A 25282-nucleotide genomic window follows, 5' to 3' on the forward strand; every position below is an offset into this window, starting at 1 on the left:
GCAACCAATCAATGTGTCTCTCTCACATTAATGTTTCTCTGTTTCTCCCCCTCCATTCCACTCACTCTAAAAATCAATGGAAAAAATACCCTCTGGTGAGGATTAACAACAACAACAAAAAGATTTTTTAGGACAGCATCATTGGAAAAATAAGAGAAGATGGAAAAATTATAAGTCTAGAAGAGCACCTGAACCAGTTCAGTTCAGCTAACTCTTAGAGACCTACTATGTGTCCAACACTATAATACAGTGGATATAATTAAGACCAGTAGGTAGACATTATAAAAAAATAAATTTGAACACAAAGAATAATTTTTTCATCTGTGGAATTGTTGAAAACCAAAAGAAACGGCCCTATATTATAGTGAGGTTCCCATAACTTAAGTATGAAAACAGGACTGTTTCGGAGGAAACCATTATGTTTGATGGGAGTTGACCAGTTGACCTCTAGGTAACCATTTCAAATAGACATTTCTCTGATCATAATATTTGTTTAAAATAGAGCTGCTATCAGTAACCCTGGCCTTTCATGGTTAAGGAGTTGAAGTTAGAGATACTACCTTCACTTTTTCTCCTACTCTTCTCTGCCCATGTTATCAACACAGAAAACAAAACAAAGATAAAGGAGAAACAGCCCTGGCTAGAGTGGCTCAGTGGGTTGGAGAGTCACTCCACACACGAAAGGGTGGTGGTTTCAATACCTGGTCAGGGCACATACCTCAGGTTTGGGTTTGATCCCTGGTCTGGGTGTGTACAGTAGGCAACCATTCGATGTTTCTTTCTCTCCCCCACTCCTTTTCTCTCTGAAAGTCAATAAAAACATATCCTTGGGTGAGGAATTAAAAGATAAGTAAATAAACCAAGATGGAGGAGGTGCAGAATGTTCCAGAGAGGGGAGAAGCTTCTGAGAGACAAGCCAGCTAGATTCCTGAAAGAAGGATTATGAAAAGTCGGGGCACTAAAGAGGAGGAAAGACCTCTTCGAGGTTCCTTGACTCGTGGCTTAATCAGTAGTGTTGATATATTTGAGAATGTCCTTGTATAAAAGCTTAATGATCACTGAATTTGGTTTCCATAATTTTTTTACAAACAGTATTATTAAACATTTTGCTCTGTAAGCTAAATGGCTATCCTCTTTATTCCCTTGGCTCCAGAAATAACAGCAAACATTTACAGAGAACTCAGCAAGTGCTAGACACTGTTTAAAGTGCTTTAAACAGATTAATGGACATAAGCTTTATAACAGACCTATGAGGTTTTGCTAAGAACTGAATTGTGTCCCTCCCCCCAAATTTGTATTTTGAAGCTCTAACCCCTAATGTGATAGTATTTGGAGGTAGGGCCTTGGGAGCTATCTAGGTTTAAATGAGGTCATGTGGGTAGGGCCTTCATGATGGGATCAGTGCCTTTAGGAGGTAAAATACCAGAGAGCTCTCTGGAAAAGTCATATGAGCCCACAATGAGAAGGGAGCTATCTGCAAGCCAGAAAGAGAGATGTAGTTAGAAGCTGACCTTGCTGGCACCCAGATCTTGAACTTCTAGTCTTCAGATCTATGAGAAAATAAATTTCTGTTGGTTAAGCCTCCCAGTCTGTGGTATTTTGTATGGCAGTTGGAGCCGACTAATGCAGGTCAGTACAATTATTATTCCCTTTTACATGAGGAAACTGAGAGATGGAGAGGTTAAGGATCTTGCCCAAGACAGCACAATAGTGACTGGAAGAAGTGGGACTCAAATTCAATCAAACTGCACCCAGAGCCTTTGTTCTCTACCACAGTGATCTCCTGCCAACCTATAATGTATGTGCACCTTCTGCCTTTACTGTGTTTCCCAAGTCATTTCACAAACTGGTTTAATCATTCTTCCCAATATTGTAATGTAGATAGAGTAGACGTTACTGTCCTATGTTTATAGCTGAGAAAATTGACAGATTAGGTGGAATGGCCAAGGAGAAAACTCCAGGGACCAAGAGAACCAAGAACAAATTAAACACAGCTAATAATTTTCTGAACTGAGATGACATGAACATCAATGAGGCCATGTGTATCCAACACCTAGAATGATGCCCGATATGAAGAAAGTACTAAGTGAATTCTTGAATGTCAAATGAGTGGGTCAAAAATTGACACAAAACCCCAAAGTCAAAGCAGTGCTGAGTAAAGAATCTTTTATTCCTAATCACAAGCTTAATTATTCATCAATTCGTTGTTTTATTAATTATTCAGATAACAATTATTTAGAGTGAACAATGGACCAAGCATTCAGTTCTATTTCTATCCTCTTCTAATCGATGTGCCCTGACACAATGTACTTTGAAATACCTTGTCACTGAGTATATTGCTACTTGAAATGCATCTTAAATAGAAAAATACATATTTTAGATCCAAGTGAAAGGGAGAGAAAAGCTTAGATTCAAGAAAGGAGAAAATCTTACGCCATTAACCAAAACATGGTATAAAAACTCAATCAATATTTCATTTCTCAGCAAACCCCCATTTCTCATCATTTTTGTTGAATTAATTGATTTTCTTCTGATTAATTTGCTCTTTCTTCAGGAGAATTTTGTATCTTCGGTAGGAAATTGTAGGGGTATAGTGAAAAGTAATCCATACATAATTCATTTGATAAAAAGAGTCATATTTTTATTCTAGCCCCACCCCTAAAATCTGGGAGGTCAAGAATCATTCCCAGCATCACAGTAGCTTATCTTCTAAATCTCCGTGTTCTAAATCACATGATGAAGAGGCACAGCTTCTATGGCGGGATCTGTTTGTTTACTGGCTTCCAAGCAGGTGTGTCTTTTCTTTTTTTTTTTTTTAATTAAATCTTTATTGTTCAGATTATTACATTTGTTCCTCTTTTTTTTCCCCCCATAACTCCCCTCCTCCCAGCTCCCGCCCCACCCTCCGCCCTCACTCCCCATCCACTGTCCTCTTCCATAGGTGCACGATTTTTGTCCAGTCTCTTCCTGCATCTCCCACACCCCTTTCCCCCCCAAGAATAGTCAGTCCATTCCCTTTCTATGTCCCTGATTCTATTATGATCACCAGATTATTTATTCACTTGATTCTTAGATTCACTTGCTGATAGATGCATATTTGTTGTTCATAATTTGTATCTTTACCTTTTTTTTCTTCTTCCTCTTCTTAAAGGATACCTTTCAGCATTTCATATAATCCTGGTTTGGTGGTGATGAACTCCTTTAGCTTTTCCTTATCTGTGAAGCTCTTTATCTGACCTTCCGTTCTGAATGCTAGCTTTGCTGGATAAAGTAATCTTGGTTGTAGGTTCTTGGTATTCATCACTTTGAATATTTCTTGCCACTCCCTTCTGGCCTGCAAAGTTTCTGTTGAGAAATCAGCTGACAGTCGTATGGGTATTCCCTTGTAGTAACTGGGTTTCTTTCTCTTGCTGCTTTTAAGATTCTCTCTTTGTCTTTTGCTCTTGGCATTTTAATTATGATGTGTCTTGGTGTGGTCCTCTTTGGATTCCTTTTGTTTGGGGTTCTCTGCGCTTCCTGGACCTGTAGGTCTATTTCTTTCACCAGGTGGGGGAAGTTTTCTGTCATTATTTCTTTAAATAGGTTTTCAATATCTTGGTCTCTCTCATCCTCTGGCACCCCTATAATTCTGATGTTGGTGCGCTTGAAGCTGTCCCAGAGGCTCCTTACACTATCTTCATATTTTTGGATTCTTTTTTCATTTTGCTTTTCCAGTTGGGTGTTTTTTGCTTCTTCGCATTTCGAATCTTTGACTTGATTCTTGCTCTCCTCTGGTCTGCTGTTGGGAGTCTGTATAATATTCTTTATTTCAGTCAGTGTATGCTTAATTTCTAGTTGGTTCTTTATCACAACATCGAGGGTCTCATTAGATTTCTTGAGGATCTCACTACATTTATCGGCGGTCTCACCAGTCTTTTCGAGGGCCTTACTAAGTTTATCGGCAGCTTCTAGACAGTTCTTAAGAGACCTTAAAAGTGTGGTTCTGAACTCAATATCCTCCATTGACAGTTTTGTCCTGTTTCTTTGTCTCCGCATTTTTTATGCTTTCTTGGTGCACCCCCTAGTGGTCTTTGTCCACAGTCTTGTTGCCTTTAAGCCTTGATTGATGTCGGCAATACCGGGGTGATTTGACCTCCAGGCTAACTGGCTATGAGAGTCTGCTGTGTCTGTAGTGGGAGGGCTTCTGTGCTGGATCTCTAGGGCGGTGCTAATCTAGCGTTTGCCTGAGGCTATCCGGCAAATGGCGCTGCGCAGGGCTTGGGCGGGGCGGGTCCCTGGGGATCTACAGGGCGGGCGGAACAAGCAGTTATGGCGACTCTCAGTTCCTTCCCCAGGGGCTCTGCCTCTCAGAGCCCCAGCAATGGCTGCAACCCTCGGAGAGAAAGCTGCCTTCGAGTTCCGACCGAAGCCAGACAGTCCCGTTTCTCCCGTTTGAGTCTCGGTCCCCAGAGACTCGCCTGGATCTGGAGCTCAGAGTCTGAAACTCCCTCCCGATTGAAAACAACAACCGCGCCCTCCGCCGCCAGCCCGCTCCGCGCGCACACTCCGCACCTTAGTATTTCACTTCAGCACTGCGCCTCCTCTGAGTCTGGGTATGATATTCTCTTTCCTCCTAGTTGTAGAATTTCCACTCAGCCAGCTTTCCCGTGGTTCTGGGTGATGTCCGTTCTGTCCTTTAGTTATATCTCTGAAGTGGTTGTTTGAGGCAGCGATCTCCGGCGTTAACCTATGCCGCCATCTTGGTTTTTCCCAGGTGTGTCTTTTGGAGCCCTGTAGTGTGTCCCAGCACTGAGTTTTGTACTCCTGTTTCATTTCACCTACCAAAATGATGCTTGTAGATCAGCGGTTCTCAACCTGTGGGTCGCGACCCATTTGGGGGTCGAACGACCCTTTCACAGGGGTCGCCTAAGACCATCGGAAAACACATATATAATTGCATATTGTTTTTGTGATTAATCACTATGCTTTAATTATGTTCCATTTGTCACAATGAAAATACATCCTGCATATCAGATATTTACATTACAATTCATAACAGTAGCAAAATTATAGTTATGAAGTAGCAATGACAATAATTTTATGGTTGGGGGTCACCACAACATGAGGAACTGTATGAAAGGGTCGTGGCATTGGGAAGGTTGAGAAACACTGTTGTAGATGGACTATTTGACGATGTGAGTCATGTAGAGACTCTTGGAATTGTACCACCCACAGTGTCCCAAATTCTGTCATGCACAGAGGCTCAGTAAATTGAACGTCACCTATGGAAAAGTAATTAGTCAGCATCAGGTCACATTGGAATCACTTTGCTGACTCTGATTTACCCTTCGATTGTTTTCTCTCTATGCCATGAGCTAAACAAACCTAGTCTTCAGATTTGGATACTTTCTTCTTCTTTTTTAGTTTTTACAGTAAGATTTTAGTTTAACTGCCTGGAGAATAAACAGGCACTTTTGAGAGCAACCATATTTTCAAAAATACATGAAGTAAAAACAGAGCAACAAATCACACACACAGTTGACTTTCGTTGTTACGATGTCTCAGGCTCTCCGTTTTCTTTATTAACCCATGCTGTCTGCAGAGAGAAGTAGCACTTTTGAGAGGACCATTGGAAACTCTAAAGCCAAATGCCAGTCAAGCAAACCAATAGCCAATCTTCCCAAGGAAAGGGGTTGAAAATCTCTGTCTCTACAAAAGACATTCATGCCTGAAAATGCATTTCAGAACAAGTGCATACAGTTGCACTAACTTGGTCTGGCTAATTAGTATGTTCCCTTTCAGGAATAATAACAATTAAAATAATAATTAATGATAATATCAAACACTTTTATAGTATTCTGCTCCCCTTTCAGGACACTGAGAAACAGGAAATCCAAGGGAACATGGCCAGGAAGTGTGGGTGCTGATCAAATTAAGATGGAATGGCATAGGCAGCATTTATTAAAATAATATAATTTAGTCTGAACCATAAAAAAGTGCCAATATTTGACAGTTTTTGACCTTAATGAATCTGTAGTTATACTGTTCAACCTAATAATAGTAAGTAACACAAGTGACTAAGCACACAGCGAGGGGCCTCTGCTCTGAGTCAGGCTCTGTGTTCTCAGTGTAGCTGGAGTTGGAGTCATTTGATGGCAGAGAGAGAATCTGGCGACCTGGGTTCCTGTCCAAGTACCTCTGCTGATCTTGACTAGTCAGCTCATCTCCTAGGATCTCAGTCTTCTTATCTATAAAATGAGTGCCTCTCAAACTTTTTAGCATTCAGTCCACATAGAAAGGGTAAAACACCCCATGTCTCCTTTATACTAATAGCTCTTAATTTCCAGTGGCAAAAAAATAATGCTGTTAATGAAGAATGTGACTGGGAAAACAGACTGTGGGTGTGAGGACGATTATATGTGCAGGTGCTTTAGCAATAGTGATATATTTATCGCTATTTAGGGATGATCAGTACATGTCTTGAAGCCTAATATTGGAAAATGTTAGGCCAAAATATGGTTAATGCCAATTATGTATCATTAAGAATTAATAAATTTATTCATAACAAATAGAAGGGGTAATGGTAAACCTAAACTGAATGTATAATCAAAAGCAAGAATAGTGGTAAGTGATAACTGTGACCAACTCAAGAAAATATTTTGGATGCAGTCCTTGTAAAAAGCATTTTGCCGCCCTAGCCAGTTTGGCTCAGTGGTAGAGTGTCAGCCTGCAGACTGAAGGGTCCCAGGTTCTATTCAGGTCAAGGGCATATGCCTGGGTTGCAGGCCTGATCCCCACTGGGGGTCATGCAGGAGGCAGCCAATCAATGATTCTCTCTCATCATTGATGTTTTTATCTCTCTTTTTTTTTAAAAAAAGATATATTTTATTGATTTCAGAGAGGAAGGGAGAAGGAGAGAGAGATAGAAACATCAATGATGAGAGAGAATCATTGAGCTGTTGCCTCCTGCACACCCCCTACTGGGGATCCAGCCTGCAACCAGAGCATTTCCCCTTGGCCGGAATCAAACCTGGGACCCTTCAGTCCACAGGCTGATGCTCTATCCACTGAGCCAAGCCAGCTAGGGCGATGTTTTTATCTCTCTCTCCCTCTCCTTTCCTCTCGGAAATCAATAAAAATACATATTTTTTGAAAAGCATTTTGCCTCCCAGTTTTGGGATTTCACCTCTCTGCCTGGGTAGTAGAAGCCATGTGACATAACCAGTGTCACATGGCAGCTAGCCTTCCTGGAAGAATACGAAATAGAAGTTGTCCATGAACCCTAGTAACCCACTAACTTGAGGACCAATTAATAATCCTTAATTCACTCAGTAGTTACTGGTCAGCATCTCTTAATCCCATTTGAAAATAAATACTTGTGAAATTGCTAGTGATTTACCTAAAAGTGCCAAAGAGTATTTGTTTGGCATGCTTGTGATGCCTTCACCTTCTGTTCCTAACTCGTCCACTTGGCCGATGTTGATATCAAACTTTTTTTTAAACCCTAGCTCACAGTAATAAATATATTTGCTTTAAAACTCAGGACACACATACGCAGTCGCCCCTATATCAGTGCAGTGTGAACTCTACACAGAAGTGCCAGGACAAGCTGGTGAGTAGGGGCCAATACTTAAGCCAAATTCTGTGCACATTGTGGGATGCCCGTCATGTGTGTGCCTGTGTGTGTGAGTGACAACTATGCACAAATATATTAATATTTCTACAAAACAGCACGCAGGCACACACAATTAAATGATTTTGCCACCCCCTTATGGGTTACAATGTGCCATTTGAAAAATATTTCTACTTTTTTTAAATGTTGCTCAGGCCCAGTCAGCGTGGCTCAGTGGTTGAGTGTTGACCTATGAACCAAGAGGACACAGTTCAATACCTGGTCAGGGCACATACCTGGGTTGCGGCAGGATCCCCAGTAGGGGGTGTGCAGGAGGCAGCCAATCAATGACACTCTCTCATCATTATTATTTGTCTCTCTCCCACTCCCTTCCTCTCTGAAATTAATAAAACTATTTTTTTGAAAAATGTTGCTCAGAGTACTAGACTTATCAGGGCGATCACTTTGTAAGTTATATAAATGTCTAATCACTTTGTTGAAACCTGAAATGAATATTGTATGTCAACTGTAATTGAAATATAAAAAACCGTATTTTAGATGTTGCCTAGATATGAATTAACTATGACCTCCACGGACAGCAGAGGAGCTTTGTCTGCCTTAGATATCTAAAGTGAGGTCTTTCCATCTTTAAAAACAAATACATGAAAGCACATTTGGAAGTTGCACAATGAATGGGTTTGAAGCTGTGGGTCATAAGAAAAGATGAAAGGAACTGGGGATGCTGAGTCTGGAGGAAAAAGTGATGCCATGTCCGAAGCCAAGCATAAGTGGCAGTCCTCCAAAGCTTCAGTAGTGACCAGGGTAACCAGTTGTTGGAGGGGCTAGGCATTTATCTATGACCCCTACGGACAGATATTGACTCACTCAGCCTCCTGAGCATTTATTGAGCACCAGCTACCTGCCAGCTTCTGTACTGGCGACTACAAATAGAAAAATAATAGCAAATACAGTCAGATAAACTTCATGCAAAGAAACTGAGCTTTTCCAATGATGTGACAGTTAAGCATGCCTGATGGCTAACACAGATCTGTGAAGATGTGCTCCATAGCACTGAGAGATGATGAATTTGTTTAAAGTTCCATTGGATGGCTTTAGTGATTCATGTAGCCCCTCGTTTATCAAGGTTGTCATTTGATGTCAGTTTCTAAAAAATTCTAAGTATTCCCTTCAGAGCAGAAATGGTTTAGTAATGCAGAAGCAGATGTCCTCAGAAGATGAGCTTACAAACCGAGCCAAAACTAGGCCCAAGGCTGCCTCTCCCCCATTCGGCTCCCCAGATGAAGCATGAAACTATAAAAGAGTTTCCATCTGAACTTTAAAGGAGCCTTTTAAGACTCCGGCTTTAGACATTTTTTTTTCCTGAGAAAATTCATTAAGCTTTTATTTTATTTTAGAATATTCAATTTGCAGGAAAGCATACAGGATAATGAATGCATAAATCTTCTCATTTTCTCACTAAGCCTGAGTAATGTGGCCTTGCTTTTACTGCCTTTGGCTCTCACCAATCTCTTTTAAACTAGAAAATAAATCAGTTAAAGGCTGTGATCCCCATTGTTTCACTGAACTGAAAATTCAATGTCAGAGCTTGTTTGGGATGATCTGTGAGTTTACTATTATCTTGAAGTTATAGAGAGATATATTGTGGTTTGATAGAAAATGGATTTTCTACATGTGAGGGCTGCCTTGGTACATAAGAAGTTCCCCAATGTGAGAAGCATTCAAGAATAGTCGCAGGTCACCTGGCATCTGGTTGGAGTGAGAGACGTTACACAAAATTGCCCTTCTGCTCCCTACCAACCTGGAGATTGTATGTTTCCATTAAACCAGCTGTCCTCAACCTGTGGGTCGCGAACAATGAAAATACATCCTGCATATCAGATATTTACTTTACGATTTATAACAGTAGTAAAATTACAGTTATGAAGTAACAACGAAAATAACTTTATGGTTGGGGGTCACCACAACATGAGGAACTGTGTTAAAGGGCCGCGGCATTAGGCAGGTTGAAGACCACTGCAACTGATTTCACCAGACCTTAACTTGGTTCTTATCCAGAAAAGTGCTTCCTGTACCTGCCTTCTAGAATCACATAACATCAATAGTTGTTCTTAAATAGCCAACATTTACTGACTATTGTGTGACAAATTCTGAGCTAAGTACTTTAAAGACACTAATTTAATGATAACCCTATCAGGGGGACACAATTCTTATTCTCCTTAATGGATAAGAGATTACATAATTCAGAAGGGCACACAGACAAGATAGAACCAGAATATGAAGCCAGTGATTATGCTACCTCCAGAGAATGAACTCATAACCACTAGGCTATATATAATGTCTATTATTACATATACCTGACCCTTGCTAATCTCTGTTTAACCATCTGCATTATTTGGGAATAGCATATACACTCTTGTTTAAATAGCCATCTTAAAATTTGAAATATTGTATCATAAATGTTCAATGAGAAAATAGTTCATTGCAATCATTAAAATGTTCTTGACACAAAACTTCTCAAACATAGGAAAATGTGTGCAATTATAGCTAATGGAATCATGAAGTGGAATTTTTTTGTGCCCTGTGACCTCAACTTTGTTTTTAAAATGTTCATGGCCTGCTGGTGTGTCCCAGTGGTTGAGCATCTACCTATGAACCAAGAGGTCACGGTTCAATTCCCAGTCAGGGCACATGCCTGCGTTGCAGGGTCAAGCTCCAGTAGGGGGCATGCAGGAGGCAGACAATCAATGATTATCCCTCATTAGTGATGTTTCTATCTCTCCTCTCCCTTTCTCTCTGAAATCAATAAAAATATTTTTTTAAAAATAAAATGTTTATGAAGAGAAATGACTAAATACATGCAATGATTGACTTTGGGTAATGATATCTGTTTTTTTTCTAATATTTTATTCTTTTTTAAAATTTATCTTTATTGTTGAAAGTATTACAGATGCCCCTCCCCCCCATTGACTCCCTCCACCCCACTTTCGCTATCCCACCAGGCCTTCACCTCACTATTGTCTGTGTCCATGGGTTATGCATATATGCATATAAATTCTTTGGTTAATCTCTTCCTGTCTCTACTCTTCCCTCTAAGATTCATCGCTCTGCCCCATGCTTCCAGGTCTCTGGACCTATTTTGTTCATCAGTTTATTTTATTTATTAGATCCTACATATAAATGAGATCATGTGCTACTCGCCTTTCTCTGACTGGCTTATTTCACTTAGCATAATACTCTCCAGGTCCCTCCATGCTGTCTCAAAGGGTAAGAGATCTTTCTTTTTTACTGCTGCATAGTATTCCATTATGTAAATACACTGCATCTTTTTTTATCCACTCATCTACTAATGGGCACTTGGGCTGTTTCCAGATCTTAGGTATTATAAATAGTGCTGCTATGAACACAGGGGTGCATATATTCTCTCTGATTTGTGTTTTGGGATTCTTAGGATATAATCCTAGAAGTGGGAACACTGGGTCAAATGGAAGCTCAATTTTTAATTTTTTGAGGAATCTCCATATTGTTTTCCATAGCAGCTGCACCAGTCTGCATTCCCACCAGCAGTATACTAAGGGTTTCTTTTCTCCACATCCTCACCAGCACTTGTCCCTTGTTGATTTGCTGATGGTAGCCATTCTGGCAGGTGTGAGGTGATATGTCATTGTCATTTTAATTTACATCTCTCTGATGATTAGTGATTGAGCATTTTTCATATATCTCTTGGCCATCTGTATGTCCTCATTAGAGAAGTATCTATTTTAGGTCCTTTGCTCATTTTTTAATTGGGTTGTTTATCATCCTTCTGTTAAGTTGTACGTTCTGTTAAGTTGTAAGTTCTTTATATATTTTGGAAATTAACCCCTTATCAGTTGTATCATTGGCAGATATGTTCTGCCATACAGTAGAGATGATGGTGGATCATTTTGATGATGGTTTCTTTTGCTGTGCAGACACTTTTTATTTTTATATAACCCCAATTGTTTATTCATCCTTTGTTTCCCTTGTCATAGTGAAACCGGACAATCAATGGGTCCAGGCTGCCTGTCCCTTCTTGAGCCAATTAAGCAGAGACAGGGTTGAATCATACATGAGCATTTATTCCAATAATGCCGGTAGTATGGGAGAACAGTAGGTCATCCACGAAAATCTGCTTTGCTTCTCCCCATAAGTCAGTTGCTTATATTGGGTAGAAGGACAAAGATTACGTGGGGAATTAGGCAAAAGGGTATTGCCAAATGGGCAGTTAACAGGTAATGCAGACTGGAAACTTGCAAAGGTCTGCAGGTATGCAAAGGCTGGGGGTCTTCAAAGGGCTGGAAGCTCTGGTTTCTGCAACAAGGTTGTTAATCCCTACCCTCTGGCTGGCTGACAATGAGGCTCAACCCCCAGTACAGCGTGCAGGCTGATGTGCAGGTGCGTATTACACAAAGCAGAGTTTACCTCAGCCTGCCCAGGTCTCCCTGTGTATATTCTGCTTGTGAAGCTTATTGGATCCTGCTCTGTTGTCCAAAGAGGCCATTGGGGTTTTTTTGGATTTGGGCCTCTTCAGAGGGTCTCTGGTGCAAGCCATTTTCAGATGCTGTTGTGATTGGCCCTGAGTACCCTGTTTGGAGCTAACAGCAACCCACATCTTGTGACTCCCTCTGCTTGGGCTGGGTATGTGTGGAAAGGACCGAGCTTCACACCAAGGCCTGCTTTGCCTAGCCTCAGGCCCAGAAACAGTCAGACAAAGACTCAAAGCACTCAGAGATCCACCTCTGCCTTCAGGCTGATGGTTAGTCTCAGTCACTTAATGACCCTCAGGCTGTAGAGCTCCCCTGGTGGCGAAAGGGTTTCTAATGCAATTACTCCACCCCAATCCACTCCCCCAACCCCCTCACCCCATCCCCCTACTACCCCCCTAGCCTCCCCCCCAGGCTGCATTGATGGGAAAATTCTGCCTGAGAAAGATGGTTTCTGCAGTATGGGGGAATGACTCAGCACAGGGATCTGAGGGCTGTCCTCTCAGATCCATCAACCCCAGGCTCTCCTTATACAGCTCTAGTCCACTCTTCCCTCCCTGTGCTGGAGCCCAAGGTGAGTGGCTACCAATAAAGTTTAGTGTGTTGGCCCTTTAAGGGGGTGCCTGTGTTCCTAGCTGTCTCTCCCTGCCAGATAAAACCCTGGGTGCTTTTCACAGCCAGATGTTATGTGGGCACCTTTCCTGGTTCTGTTACTCTGGGTTGGGGAGCCCAGCTTGGGGTTTAGACCCCAGACTTATCAGATGGAACCTCCCACAGCTGAGATATCCTCCAGAACTCCAGCTGCTGCCCGTGGGAGCCCAGCCAGCCCTCTCAACATCTGCACTTCCCACCAGTCTCAATGCGGCCTCCTCTTAACAGCCTTGGTGATACGGGTTCTCTCCAGCCAGTCTTCAGTTGATTATTCAGGATGATTTTTCTATATTTACTATATTCTTTATATATATGTATATATATATATATATTCTTGCCTTGCCCAGTGTTTCTCAGTGGTTAGCACATTGGCCAGTGCACTGAAGAGTCTGGGTTCAATCCCAATCAAGGTTACATACCTGGGTTGCAGATTCAACCCCTAGCCCCAGGTGTGGGAGGCAACCAATAGATCTCTCTCTCTCTCTCTCTCTCTCTCTCTCTCTCTCTCTCTCTCTCTCTCTCCCCCACCCCCCTTCCTCTCCCTTCCTTCCATTCTCTCTAAAAAATCAATGGAAAGAGCATCCTTGGGTGATAATTAACAGAACTATTTTCCATAATGAGTTTGCTTCTACAATTTAAAAAAGTTTGGTCTTGTCTTATTTTTGGTTCTATAAAGCATTTTAATTTTCTGATACAAGTTGCATGGTTTCTGATCTAGCTTTATGGTATATGAAGTATCGTGCTCTCTTCTTAAATGAAGATGTAGTTAAGTGGTCACATGTTTACTTAGCAATAAAGGAACCTGTATAGAAATGGGCAACTCAGCTTCACTGTAAAGCATTAAATATCCGCGTACATAAAGTCTGCTGATTCTACTTTGCCCAGAATGGAGTCAGAAGGCTTGAAAGCTTCACTGAGTTGACTGCTGCTGAGTTGCTTATCAGCAGCCCCGAGAAGGATGAGCCAGAATTTTTCAGCTCATAGATGATGGTGAAGACTGGTTGAGCTGGTTTGGAGGACTTAATGGAAGTGATGTGATTTATAGTCAATTTTGGCAAGTCTTTCTAAGTGGAAGTTGGCCCCAGGCCCCAGGGTATCAGTGCTCAGCCACAGAGGCCAAGGAAGAATAATTTCCGTATGACTAGGCATGATTAACCTGGGAGGCTTAAAGTGATTTGTTTTTCAGGGAGGCTTAGGCTGTCCCATATTATTTGATATATATTTTTGGAAAACTCTGTCTACCTTTGTTGTTGATTCATTAATTGTCACTTAAATGCCACAAGAAACTTCTGCAGAATTAGGTCTACTTTCCCTTTTAGGCTTTGGATCTGAATGGAAATTATCCAGCATTCAACTTTGTATTTAGAGTCACTTACAGAATAAGTAATAATACCCTTTATGGCATTGAGTGAATAAGGATAGGGCAAAACAGCAGCCTGCTAAGTAGTTGATCCACAAGAAAGATATGTTTTGTTCTGGCCGGTGTGGCTCAGTTGGTTGGAGTGTCATACATACATGGAAAGGTCATGGGTTCGATTCCCAGTCAGGGCGCATACCTAAGTTGCGGGTTTGATCCCTGTTGGGGGTGCATAAGGGAGGCAACCAATCAATGAGAGAACATGTCCTCAGGTGAGGATTAAAAAAAGAAAAAAGAAAGAAAGAAAATATATGTTTTACAAATGTATGCATCTCTCTCTAGGATTTTCTAAAATAATTTATTCAGAGATCTTCATGGTAAAGAACCCTGGAAGCTGCCTATATGGAAGTGACTATAATTCCTGCATTAGAGAAGGAAAGAGCAAAAATAAGGGCAACAATGTTCTATCAGCCGACTTTGCCATCACTGTGGTATACAGGCTCTGAAGTCTCCATTTAGTTCAATTTTTAGGTTAAAGGGGAGGAAGTAGATGGGCTCCCAGAAACTGTTATCTGTTTCTTGGAGGAGGAGTCTGTAAATCAGGCTTAAGCCAAGAGTGTTGCCATATGACAAAGGCCATTACCGAAAGGAGGGTAGAGATGGCTCCTTGCCCCAGAGCTGTCAGAGGTGTCCAGGGATTGATGCTGAGTCTTCTGTGATTCCGTGATTCATTAAAACCAGGGCATCAGAAATGCTACGCTGGGTTACACCAGTGGTAGCTCCGGCCAAACGAGGATCCAAAGCATTACAATCTGATGTGAGAAATCCTGGACTAAGAGGTATGTGGAAGGTGCTGTGGGAATAGCAGGGTGGTCTGTGAAGTTCAGAAGGATTCCCAGAGGCAGCTATGTTGAGTGTGTTTTAGAAGAATGAATGGCATTCTGCAAACAAAAAGGGAGAAAGAGCTGTCTGTGCAAAGTCACCAAGTTCTGCAGGAAGAAGACAGGGAGAAGAGAGGCTGTTAGGAGAGCAGGTTCGTGAAGGGGCACTGTGCGTCACTAAGAACATGGGCTTTATGTGGCAGTTGGTGAGGGGTCAGCACAAGCTTTTAAGAGGAGAGACCACTTTAGAAAGAGTTCTCTGACTGCAGGTGTGGCTAATGCACTGAGATTAGAGGGAGGGGACCTGTTTCAAGAGAGCCTCATTCATGCCCGTGGTAGTGCTGACAAAGAGGAACATACAGACTAAAGGACATTTTGGAGAAAGAATTGATGGGGGTTTATGCCTGATTAAATGTGGAATCAAGGTTTGAGACTGAAATACTAGTACCTAGCTTAGATTGCTAGGAAGACTGTGATGCCATTAAGCAAAGACTTTATGCCCTATGAAAACCATTATTTTGCCTGAAACCTTTCTAAAACTATAGTGTGACTTCAACTGTATACTAGTTCTGTGGCAACTGACATTTGTACTAAAGTTTTAACTTTCCAGGTCTCATTAAACATGCCATTTGACAAATGAAAAACTGATTGTAAATGATCTGACTAAATTTGTCAGCTGGATTTGGCTATGTTGGGACTAGAACAGCCGTGGGTAAACTACGGCCCGTGGGCCGGATCCGGCCTGTTTGAAATGAATAAAACTAAAAAAAAAAAAAAAAAAGACCGTACCCTTTTATGTAATTATGTTTGCTTTGAATTTATATTAGTTCACACAAACACTCCATCCATGCTTTTGTTCCAGCCTTCCGGTCCAGTTTAAGAACCCATTGTGGCCCTCGAGTCCAAAAGTTTGCCCACCCCTGGACTAGACCCAAATTTTCAGACTCCCTAGTCTTAAGTTTTTTTAATCAAATCCCAAATCACGCAGTCTTGCACCCCATGCCCTCACCATTTTTTCCTATTTTGCATGAATGATACTAGAATTGGAAAGACTTTTTTAATAGACGGGGAAGCTGGGAGCTTTGGAAAAGCCACAGAGAAGTCTTGGAAGCTTTTGGGGGAGAAAGAAGCAACCAGCAGAGGTGCAAAGAGGAGCAAATGACAATGAGCATTCTAGGCCTTTGTATCACTCACAGTACAAAGACATCTGGGTGTATTAGTTTCCCTATAAACTTCATCCCTGCATATCACATTAACCCTGGGTGTTGAGGACTGGAAGGTAGGAAGGGTAATGGCTATGAATGGCAATTATAGTGGCCTCTACTTAGGACAGGCCCCGGGTCCCTCAAATCTGTTCAGAGGGGTCTCATGTGGCTTACTCATCAGCATTACCTTCACAATCTGTGCTCAGGAAATCTCAACCAGGAAACAAGTAGATTTGTTGACTTGTTGGGTGAGATTCTGTGCAGAAGCTATGAGAATAAGCCAGTTTGATTTAAAGTGAAATTTCAACCTCAGTGAGTAGAGGAAATGCTGAGTCTTGGTCCCAAGTCTTGCTCTTAGGTAAGAATACAAATCATCCTAATTTCCAAATGTCCCATCATTTCTCTATTAGAAGAAGTAGGGAGAGTCATTTGGCAGTTATCCTCTGTCCATGCTGGTGACTGGGAAGAGACAAAACACCTCTCTCAGTCGAGGCAGGCATTTGTGGGCAGGAAGAGAGTTTTCATCTACAGGGGTCATTATTGTCAGTTTCTAGGAGCCAACGGGGGAAATGGGTTTAAGGTACTTAGAGAAAAAAATAGACAGTTTTCTCAATGAAAACTCTTCAATGCTTTGTTTTTTCTTAAGACAGATATGATGCCTCACAGGGTCCACAATAACAAATCTACCCTGACAATCAGCTCTCACTTGTGGCCGACTGACTTGGAAATGGTGGTCAAATAATCATGTTTAATAGAGGACACGCTCCCTAATTCTACAGCCCTCACTGTTCTGGGAGCTTTCATTGATTATCTGTCTCCCTGCCTCAGAAGCTCATCTGATTTCAGCATGCTTCCTTGTCATTGATCTACGATTAGCAGACTCAGTAACTACTTGTAAAATAAATGAGCAAAGTACTGCTTTTAAAGAAAGTTCTCCCCCCACCCCCACCCCTAATGTTTTTGTGTGGGGTGGAAGAGAAATCCATACAGAAAATGCACTCCCACACCCATAGGCGTGGTTTAAACAGACCTTGCTTAGTTTGTGACCCAACCTAAACCTGTGAGACTCCCACAGCGTTCCAGCCCATCAAGGCAGCCAGTCTGTCAAGACCAGAAGTGTTAGTGATAATCCCATTTCATCCCTGAAAACCACTTGGAACATTTTTTTTTTTAATCTTCAAGCAAATTCAAATTCCTTAGTTCTGTTTTTCTAGCTATAATTTGTTTCTGATGAACACATTTGCAGCTTATTTTTAAAAACAAAACATTTACACCGAAATGATTCCTCATCTTAGGTGAGCTTGATTGATTCCTATTTGAGTTAAAAAAAAAAATCATAGGATTTTCTAGCCTGTGCACTTTAAGTTTGATAAACAGAAAAATAGGGGGAAAGAGTAGGTGGTTACCATGGTGACCACAGCATCTGATCTGTGTATCAACAGATAGGAGAGGGAAACAGTGCCATACTAAGCTGAATTGCAATTACAATCAGTAGTTGTGAGAGGAAATTGAAATGTCTGGGCTCCATTTAGCAACTGGTTAATCACTCAATGCATGAAAAGCAGTATCTACACCTTGGCTTCCCTTGCATATACTGTACAGATCAAAACAAAAAGAAACTTGCAGCACATATGTAAATGAAGAGTCCTTAAGCATATTTGGAAAATGTTCTTAGGTAAGGATAAAAATTATTCTAATTTCCACATGTTAGCTGTTCATCCTGAAATATTAAAAAAAACTTTAGGCAAGGTCTGGATGTTGGCATTAGCAGATGGCCTAGTTCAAAGGAAATGAGAGAAGGGGTTGGTTTCTCAGATTAGGGGGGCAGGGCTAGTTAATGGTTTGATGTAGCTATGGAAGGTGAAGTTCCAAGGTCAGCTTCCCTAAACCATCCCTTTTTGAATACTCTTCTCACCTTGAGGCTGCTGTAAGCAGGCATTTCCTGGCCTAGGGCACCACCAGATTCCAGCCCCTCCTTCCCCCCTAGCTGAAGCATCACCTCTATAGTGTGAATAACTTTGTTTAGACTCTTCTACATTTTAAGAGAAGATAGCAGATTAACACTTCCTTGTTGGAATTTCAAACACCAGCAGCTAGCGAAAGGGCGGGATGGGATTTGGGGGTAACAGGCGCCCAGGCAGACTCCCACCTCCTCCAGCTTTGCAGTGCGAAGGCCTCTTCAGCTGAGAAGAGAAAGAGGTGAGTAAAACAGCCAACACCTGCAACGTGCTTTGCTATTGCTTTAAAAAAGGGGCAGGATGGAGACAGTAATCCCAGCTCTTAAAGTGGCCCTTTTGTTTTGCAAAGCATCTCAACTAGCTGTGCCACCAGCCTGAGAACCTGGCTCCACCGGCTTCACTCCTCAGGCTTTGGCCACAGCTCCAGAACTTCGGTTGGTTGGCGGGCGGAGTTTATACACCACACGACTCAGCCCGGAGGAGGGAGTGGAGCTGAATCCGGGGAGCAGCTGCCTGCTATGCTGAAACCCTCTGGACACTGGCTAAGGAGCTGTGGTGAGAATCATGCTGCTTTTCTCAGGCCCATCTCTCTTGGCAGACCAGTGGGGAATCGTGGCCAGTGACATGAAAAGAGACAGCAGATCTGCCTGCCTTTCCTTCTTATAACTGCCTGTCATTTCTTAGCACCCACTGCTCGCAGGCATCTTCTCACGGCTGCTTCTTTGCCTGTCTGTTGCCACCTGTGTTCTGGGGGAACAACACCCCATGAGTATTTCTCTTCCTGCACCTCAGTCAGTGCGGCCCTGAAAGCAGACTCTGTGAGTTTGACTCAGCACTGGCCCCTTCAGCGTTAGTCTGAAGAGTTTAGTCTGTGAGCCGCTAGGCTTGATCCTGTGTATCACAGAGAGAGATCTGGGAATAGGAAGTTCTTCTGCTCACTTAAAGGGGTTCCAGAAATGCCTGGATCCACATTGACTTCTCATCATGTGTTTGATGTTCTGTTCAAAAAGCCAGAGCCTGCTGAGGGAAAGGGTAGTCCTAATGCAGGGAGGCAGACTTATGTCTGAAGGAACCAGTCGATTTACAGGGTTGAATCTTGCCTTTACTAATTGTAAGCTATGCAGCCTCGGAAAGCCACGGAACTTTGGGCCTTCATGTTCTCATCCATAAAATGGGAATTACATCCCTTACTTAGTAAGGCTGTTTAAAAATTGGTAGTTGCATGTGGAAAGCTGGACTCTAAGGTCCTCCAGGAAACGGACAATGATTACCTAATTTGGGGGCATATGGTGAAGTATCCAGGAGAGATACTTTATTTATTTATTTTAATTTTAAATATATATATATATTTTTATTGTTAATAGTAGTATAGATGTCTCCCACTTCCCGCCCCTCTTCTCCCCTTTCCTTCCAGCCCCAAGGCCCCCCACCCCCAGGTCTTTACCCCCTATTGCCTGTGCCCATAGGCGATGCATATAAGTATATAAGTTCTTTGGTTTATCTCTTCTTGTCCCCCCCAACCCCACACGGAGGTATGCCAGTCTGTCCCATGCCTCCATGCTTCATGTCTCATTTTATTGCTCAATTCATTTTGTTCATTAGATTCCACAAATAAGTGAGATCATGTGATATTTGTCTTTCTCACATTGGCTTATTTCACTTAGCAAAATAGTCTCCAGGGCCATCCATGCTGTCCCTTAGGGTAAGAGATCCCTCTTTTTTACTGATGCGTAGTATTCCGTTGTGTAACAGAAAAGGCAACTTATTAACAATTGTGGTATTCGTTAAGAATGTCAGCTCAGCCAAAACCGGTTTGGCTCAGTGGATAGAGCGTGGGCCTGCTGACTGAAAGGTCCCAGGTTCGATTCCGGTCAAGGGCATGTACCTGGGTTGCGGGCACATCCCCAGTAGGAGATGTGCAGGAGGCGGCTGATCGATGTTTCTCTCTCATCGATGTTTCTAACTCTATATCTCTCTCTTCCTCTCTGTAAAAAAATCAATAAAATATATTAAAAAAAAAAAAAAGAAAAAAAGAAAAAGAATGTCAGCTCAGATCCTTCAGCCTGACTTTGAATTTCAGTTTCCTCATGGTTTGGGTAGGTTGCTGAACAGTAAGCCTGCTTCCGCTGTGGCAATAGGAGGAGTAACTCGTTCATGGATCTGTGAGAATTCAGATGCTTCATGTGAAAAGCCCTCAGCATGGTACTTAACACACAGTGAACACTCGTCAGTGTTGGCTGTTGTTATTATGAGGCTGCCATCTGACTGTGGAGCTAGACAGTTGGCCTCCAAAGACTAAATTCACCTCCTTTGGTTTTTTCAAATGCAGAGATTGGGCAAGATAATTCCTAAGGAGTCTTCCACCTCCTAACATCTGTGTTCCTAGGCACATTCACATGCGTATCACATAGCCCCTCATCTTCCCTGGAAAAGACCATAAATTAAAATGGAAAACATATTTTATGATAGAAAAACAACCCAGCATAATATACATTTTGGACGTAAAAATCATAGCCAGTGCATAAAGCCAGATGTGTCATTTTATACATTCTCATGACTTGATTTCCTTAAGACATAGATTTTCACAGCCCCAGATGCTACTTTGCATGGCTGTGGCATTGGGGACCTAGAGGTTTGCATCCAAACACTTTGTGCTGGTTTTAAGAGCCTTTATTCACACCAGTGGGCTGAGAGAAGCATGTGTTAGCATTTCTAGTTTCTGTGTTCGTTTTGAGAAAGAGCCTTAACCTGCATCTCGGCAATTAATATGCATCTGGCATTACAATTGAGCTGTTGGCAGCCAGTTTAAAAACCTGCCCAAAGCCACTCCTCACCCTGCCTCTGGGATGAGGAAGTAGACTTGCTGGGCTGGGAGATTTGTATTCTCCTCAGATATGGATGCCCCAACTCCACCCCTCCCCCTGTCTGGACTTCCTTTGCCACTTTATTCTCTTCATTCCTCCCTACCAAATTTACTTCCCCCAGTTCCTCTAAATCCCTGTGGGTTCTCCAAGCTAGGCTAGCACCCCCATTAATCATAGAACAAATAGTCACAGGTCTTTAGAATTAATTTGTTTGATGTAAGACCACCAAGAGGGCAAGGATTGTTTTCACATAATACAGGCAGTCCTCACTGTTTGCATGATAGTGAGAGGAAAGACATCCTAAGAATCAATGGGGAAAACTACCATTGTCCATGTCCTTTCAAAATGTTTGTCAAAACATTAAGACTCTCTTTTTGTTAGTTATAACTGTATAGGGAAATGAAAAAAGAAGTAAAATGAATATTTGTTTAGTACGCTGTTACTTAACATATTAGAAACATTAAGAATTAAAGTGTTCTATTTCTTTTAAAAAAAGAATAGTTGGAATAGTGTTTGTTGTTTCTTTTTGTCAGTCACATAACTTACAACACTGAACAAGCATCTGTACTGAGCCTGGGAGAATTGTCATCCACCTTTTTAAGTCTGGATCAGCTTTCAACCTTTTCATCCTTTGTACTTTCCGTGTTATGAGCTATCTCCAAGAATTCCTTTAATGTGAAGTTTTTGCCAGTGTTATTTCCTCTGAACATTTTCACTCTTTCATCTCAACCACCTAACTCACTTAGGTTCATGAAGTTTCCTTTACTAAGCTCCCCTGGCCACACATCTGGGGTTTCTCAAAGCGCGGCACAGTCAGCTTTCCTGCCATCAGCTAAGTCTGCTTTAGTCACACTGTTCCATTCGAATTGCATTTTGTCTGTTTTCTCTTATGCTGCACGTTCATCTTTGTGAGCAACTTCCCTCTTTGGATTACCCATTTTTAGAAAATGTCACAAGAGCTTATCGCTGGGGCACAAGGAAGCAACACAGCTACATGCTTGGCTGCCTGTGTGTGGACCCCTATGAAGTGGGCACTGACCCATTATCGACAGAATTTGAGAAGCGAAGAGATGAGTCCCTGATCGTGATGTGCATCTGTTATTACATGGTGATTTGTGAACCAAAGAGCTAGGAGCCAGTTTATACTTTATTCGCTCACTCACACTTAACGTACTGTGGTAACTTAAATTTGAATTATGTTAGGGAACTGATGTCACTTCATTAAGCCATCGTAATAGAAATGCATGCATATTGGAACCATGCAAATAAAAAACCGCCTGCTGTTAGTTGCTCAATAATAGATGTCTGTTGAATGCATGAATGCATGAATGCATGAATGAATGAATGCATACATTCCTACTAATCTCAGTTTTGCAGTCTCAGTGTCCTTATAGCCTTGCCCACAACTATCCACCTTCTCTTCCTTCCTGTATAATATGTCCAAAATAGCAGGTGAAGGCATGTCTGGTAACAGCTGGCTTTGAACAAATCATGGAACTCTGAGCTTCATGTCTCATGTGCTAAAGGCCCAACTACTTCTTTTCTTATCAAAATCCTCCCTGAGTGCCCAACTTTACTTCTAAAAAAAACTCATTTCATCAGCAGATTTACACATTGAACGCTGAAGGGACTCTCAGGCTCCAATGTAGTTTAGTGTCTTCTCCTGAGAAGGGAGGGAGTGGACAGAAGAAGAAAGGGGTCTTATGCTGGAAGAACTTCTCTGGTCCTAAAATCCAGTAATAACAAATAAAACAAAGAAGTGGAAGAGAACTGGGGAGGGACTCAAGAAGTCCTGAACTTTACTTAGCCTTTGGTCTCAAGGAGTGTATAGTCCCTTTGGGCTGTGAGTCCTGCAGGCATGGAGCAGTAGCAGAGGGGGGTCCCCAGCACAGGTCCTGTCTGCTGTGGGCGCAGGATGGGCTCTGTCACTCCCTAGCTCAGTGAGCCTTCCCGGTTACTGAGGCTCGCACAAACTCATCTCTCTATGGGCAGCCTGTACTCATTATCTCCAAGGGTTGTTGAGAGTCTTGAACAAGATAAGGATGCCGTGCACTCCGAGTAGTATCTTTTGTAGAATAAGAGCTTGGGAAACAGAAACGATTTTGCTGAGGCATCATTCGGGTGGATGTCATTCTCTTCGCTAAGTGTCTAGTCCACAGTGTGCAGAACTCCGGTGGCAGAGGCCGAGCATAATATACATATGGACCTGACAGAAGTGACCCGCCTGGTGCACAGACTAAGGCTGACCCGTGTTTTTTTTCCTGCCTCCTTGCTGATTGTTATTTGGTGATTGGTAATTCTGTATTATCTTCTGCCTTTGTCAAGTCAGCCCCCTACATCCTCTTAAAACACCTCCGTTGGGTGTGTTCAAAGGCATTTTCTAAGCGTTCCATAAATGACGCTCAGGTCCCATAACGGCAGGGCCCTTCTTGCTCCTCTGCTAACAGCGCTGCCTCCCCTGAGATGACCACCTGGCCGCAGGGGCGTCCCCGTCCGGTTACCCACAGCCATATGAACACACTTAGAGACTGTTTGAGGCAGGCAAGTGCGTAATACTCACTGCTATGCCCGACTGCTGAGTGGGCCCTGGCTCACACTCTGGCTGTGGGAGGCATTTAAAAGGTGTAGATTCGTCCAGGGATTCTGCATCTCTTGTTCTGGAGTGGAATGTGGGCACCGTCATTCTAAAAAGTGTTTCCTGAGCTAGCCAGTTTGCTCAGTGGCTAGAGTGTTAGCCCGAGGACTGAAGGATCCTGGGATCAATTCCGGTCAAAGGCATGTACCGCGGTTGCAGACTCCATCCCCGGCCCTGGTCAGGGCGTGTGCAGGAAGCAAACAATCTTTGTGTCTCTCTCACATCAGTGTTTCTCTCTGTGTGTGTCCCTCCCCCTCCCTTCCATTCACTCTCTCTAAAAGTCAATGGAAAAATATCCTCGGGTGAGAATTAACAACAACAAATAAATGTTTCCCAGGTGAGGGCCAGGCAGAGCTGAGAACTGCTCTAGCACCTATAGGGGCCAGAGTCTAAGATCAAAACCAGCCCTGGCTGCAGCTGTCAGGCAGGAACGTGACCTTCACGGGCCTGGAGCCTGGCCCGGGTGCCAGCTGCCTGAGGGTGCAGGGACCTGGTTGCTGCTGATTCTTCTCGCCTTGGACAGCATTTCCTCAGGACTGTCCCCTCAGAGACTGTCCCGCACATCTTCACTGAACTTTATGTAGCAGCAGCCTAACTGGGCTCTACTCACTCCCCTCTATTAACCTTCCAGTCCACTCTCCACTCTGCCAACAAAGTCCTCTTGCTAAAATGAGGATTCCACTGTTACCCCACCCGCTTCTACCACACAGAACTGTTCCTCGTTTCCAGCAGGAGAAATTGTTTCCCTGCTGGGACACCCTTCCTCCAATGAACAGTAATAACATGACTTTCATTCAGGCCTAACAGAACATTTCTTTATTTGAAAATGTAATCTTTTGTTACACTCTCTGCTATGTGCTTTTTGGATGTTTGACAAACTCTTTTTTTAAAAAAATGAGTCTATACTTTATTATTTTTTTAAAATATATTTTATTGATTTTTTACAGAGAGGAAGGGAGAGTTAGAAACATCGATGAGAGAGAAACATCAATTCAGCTGCCTCCTGCACACCCCCTACCGGGGATGTGCCTGCAACCAAGGTACATGCCCTTGACCGGAATCGAACCTGGGACCCTTCAGTCCACAGGCCGACGCTCTATCCACTGAGCCAAACCGGTCAGAGCTGACAAACTCTTAAAGGCCTAGTAGCCCCATCCTGAGACCTGCTCTCAGACTTCTCTACCCCGAATTGCCCAAGAGCAGAGCGGTTGCCCTTTCCTGGGGCCCCTACAGCACAAAGAAGCCAGCGTATTGAGTTGTCATTTGTTGTTTACGATCTATCTGCCCTCCCAAGGGCCAGGGCGGCATTTGTCTTCATAATCCCTTGAGCAGAATGGGCCACCGGCAGTCAGGAGCCACCAGGGGGATGGGGGAGCCGGTTTGAGGGCATCTCATCTTCAGTCTTAAAGAAACACCTGGATGCAGATGGTTCCTTTGACAGCAGCCCTGGGATCAGCAGCCCTGAGTGTGTCATATTGTAAGTCACTTGGGCACAGAAAAGATGTATCCCAGAGGCTCCGCCTTTACACACAGCAGTGTGACACCGGCTTCCTGGGCATCCCAAGGAGGACTGCCTAACCTTCTGGGCTCAGCATACAGGCCTCCCACCGCAACTGC

The 25282-nt window shown here is 42.8% G+C and overlaps 1 protein-coding gene across 11 annotated transcripts in view; it reads left to right on the forward strand.

The window, feature by feature from the left end:
* Positions 1 to 25282, forward strand: part of DLG2 (discs large MAGUK scaffold protein 2) — a 1392511-nt gene that overhangs the window by 1126419 nt on the left and 240810 nt on the right. Inside the window, exon 1 of one of the 11 annotated variants that reach the window (XM_036324801.1) lies at positions 18595 to 18721. The exons of the other annotated variants lie outside the window; for them this stretch is intronic. Coding sequence (XP_036180694.1) covers positions 18685 to 18721 — 37 coding nt within the window. The 5' untranslated portion in view covers positions 18595 to 18684. Of the gene's footprint in view, positions 1 to 18594; positions 18722 to 25282 lie in introns of those variants that run through there. 11 annotated transcript variants of the gene reach the window in all.

The sequence above is a fragment of the Myotis myotis genome, unplaced genomic scaffold (genome assembly GCF_014108235.1).
Source record: "Myotis myotis isolate mMyoMyo1 unplaced genomic scaffold, mMyoMyo1.p scaffold_m19_p_10, whole genome shotgun sequence".
NCBI classification, from domain to species: domain Eukaryota; kingdom Metazoa; phylum Chordata; class Mammalia; order Chiroptera; family Vespertilionidae; genus Myotis; species Myotis myotis.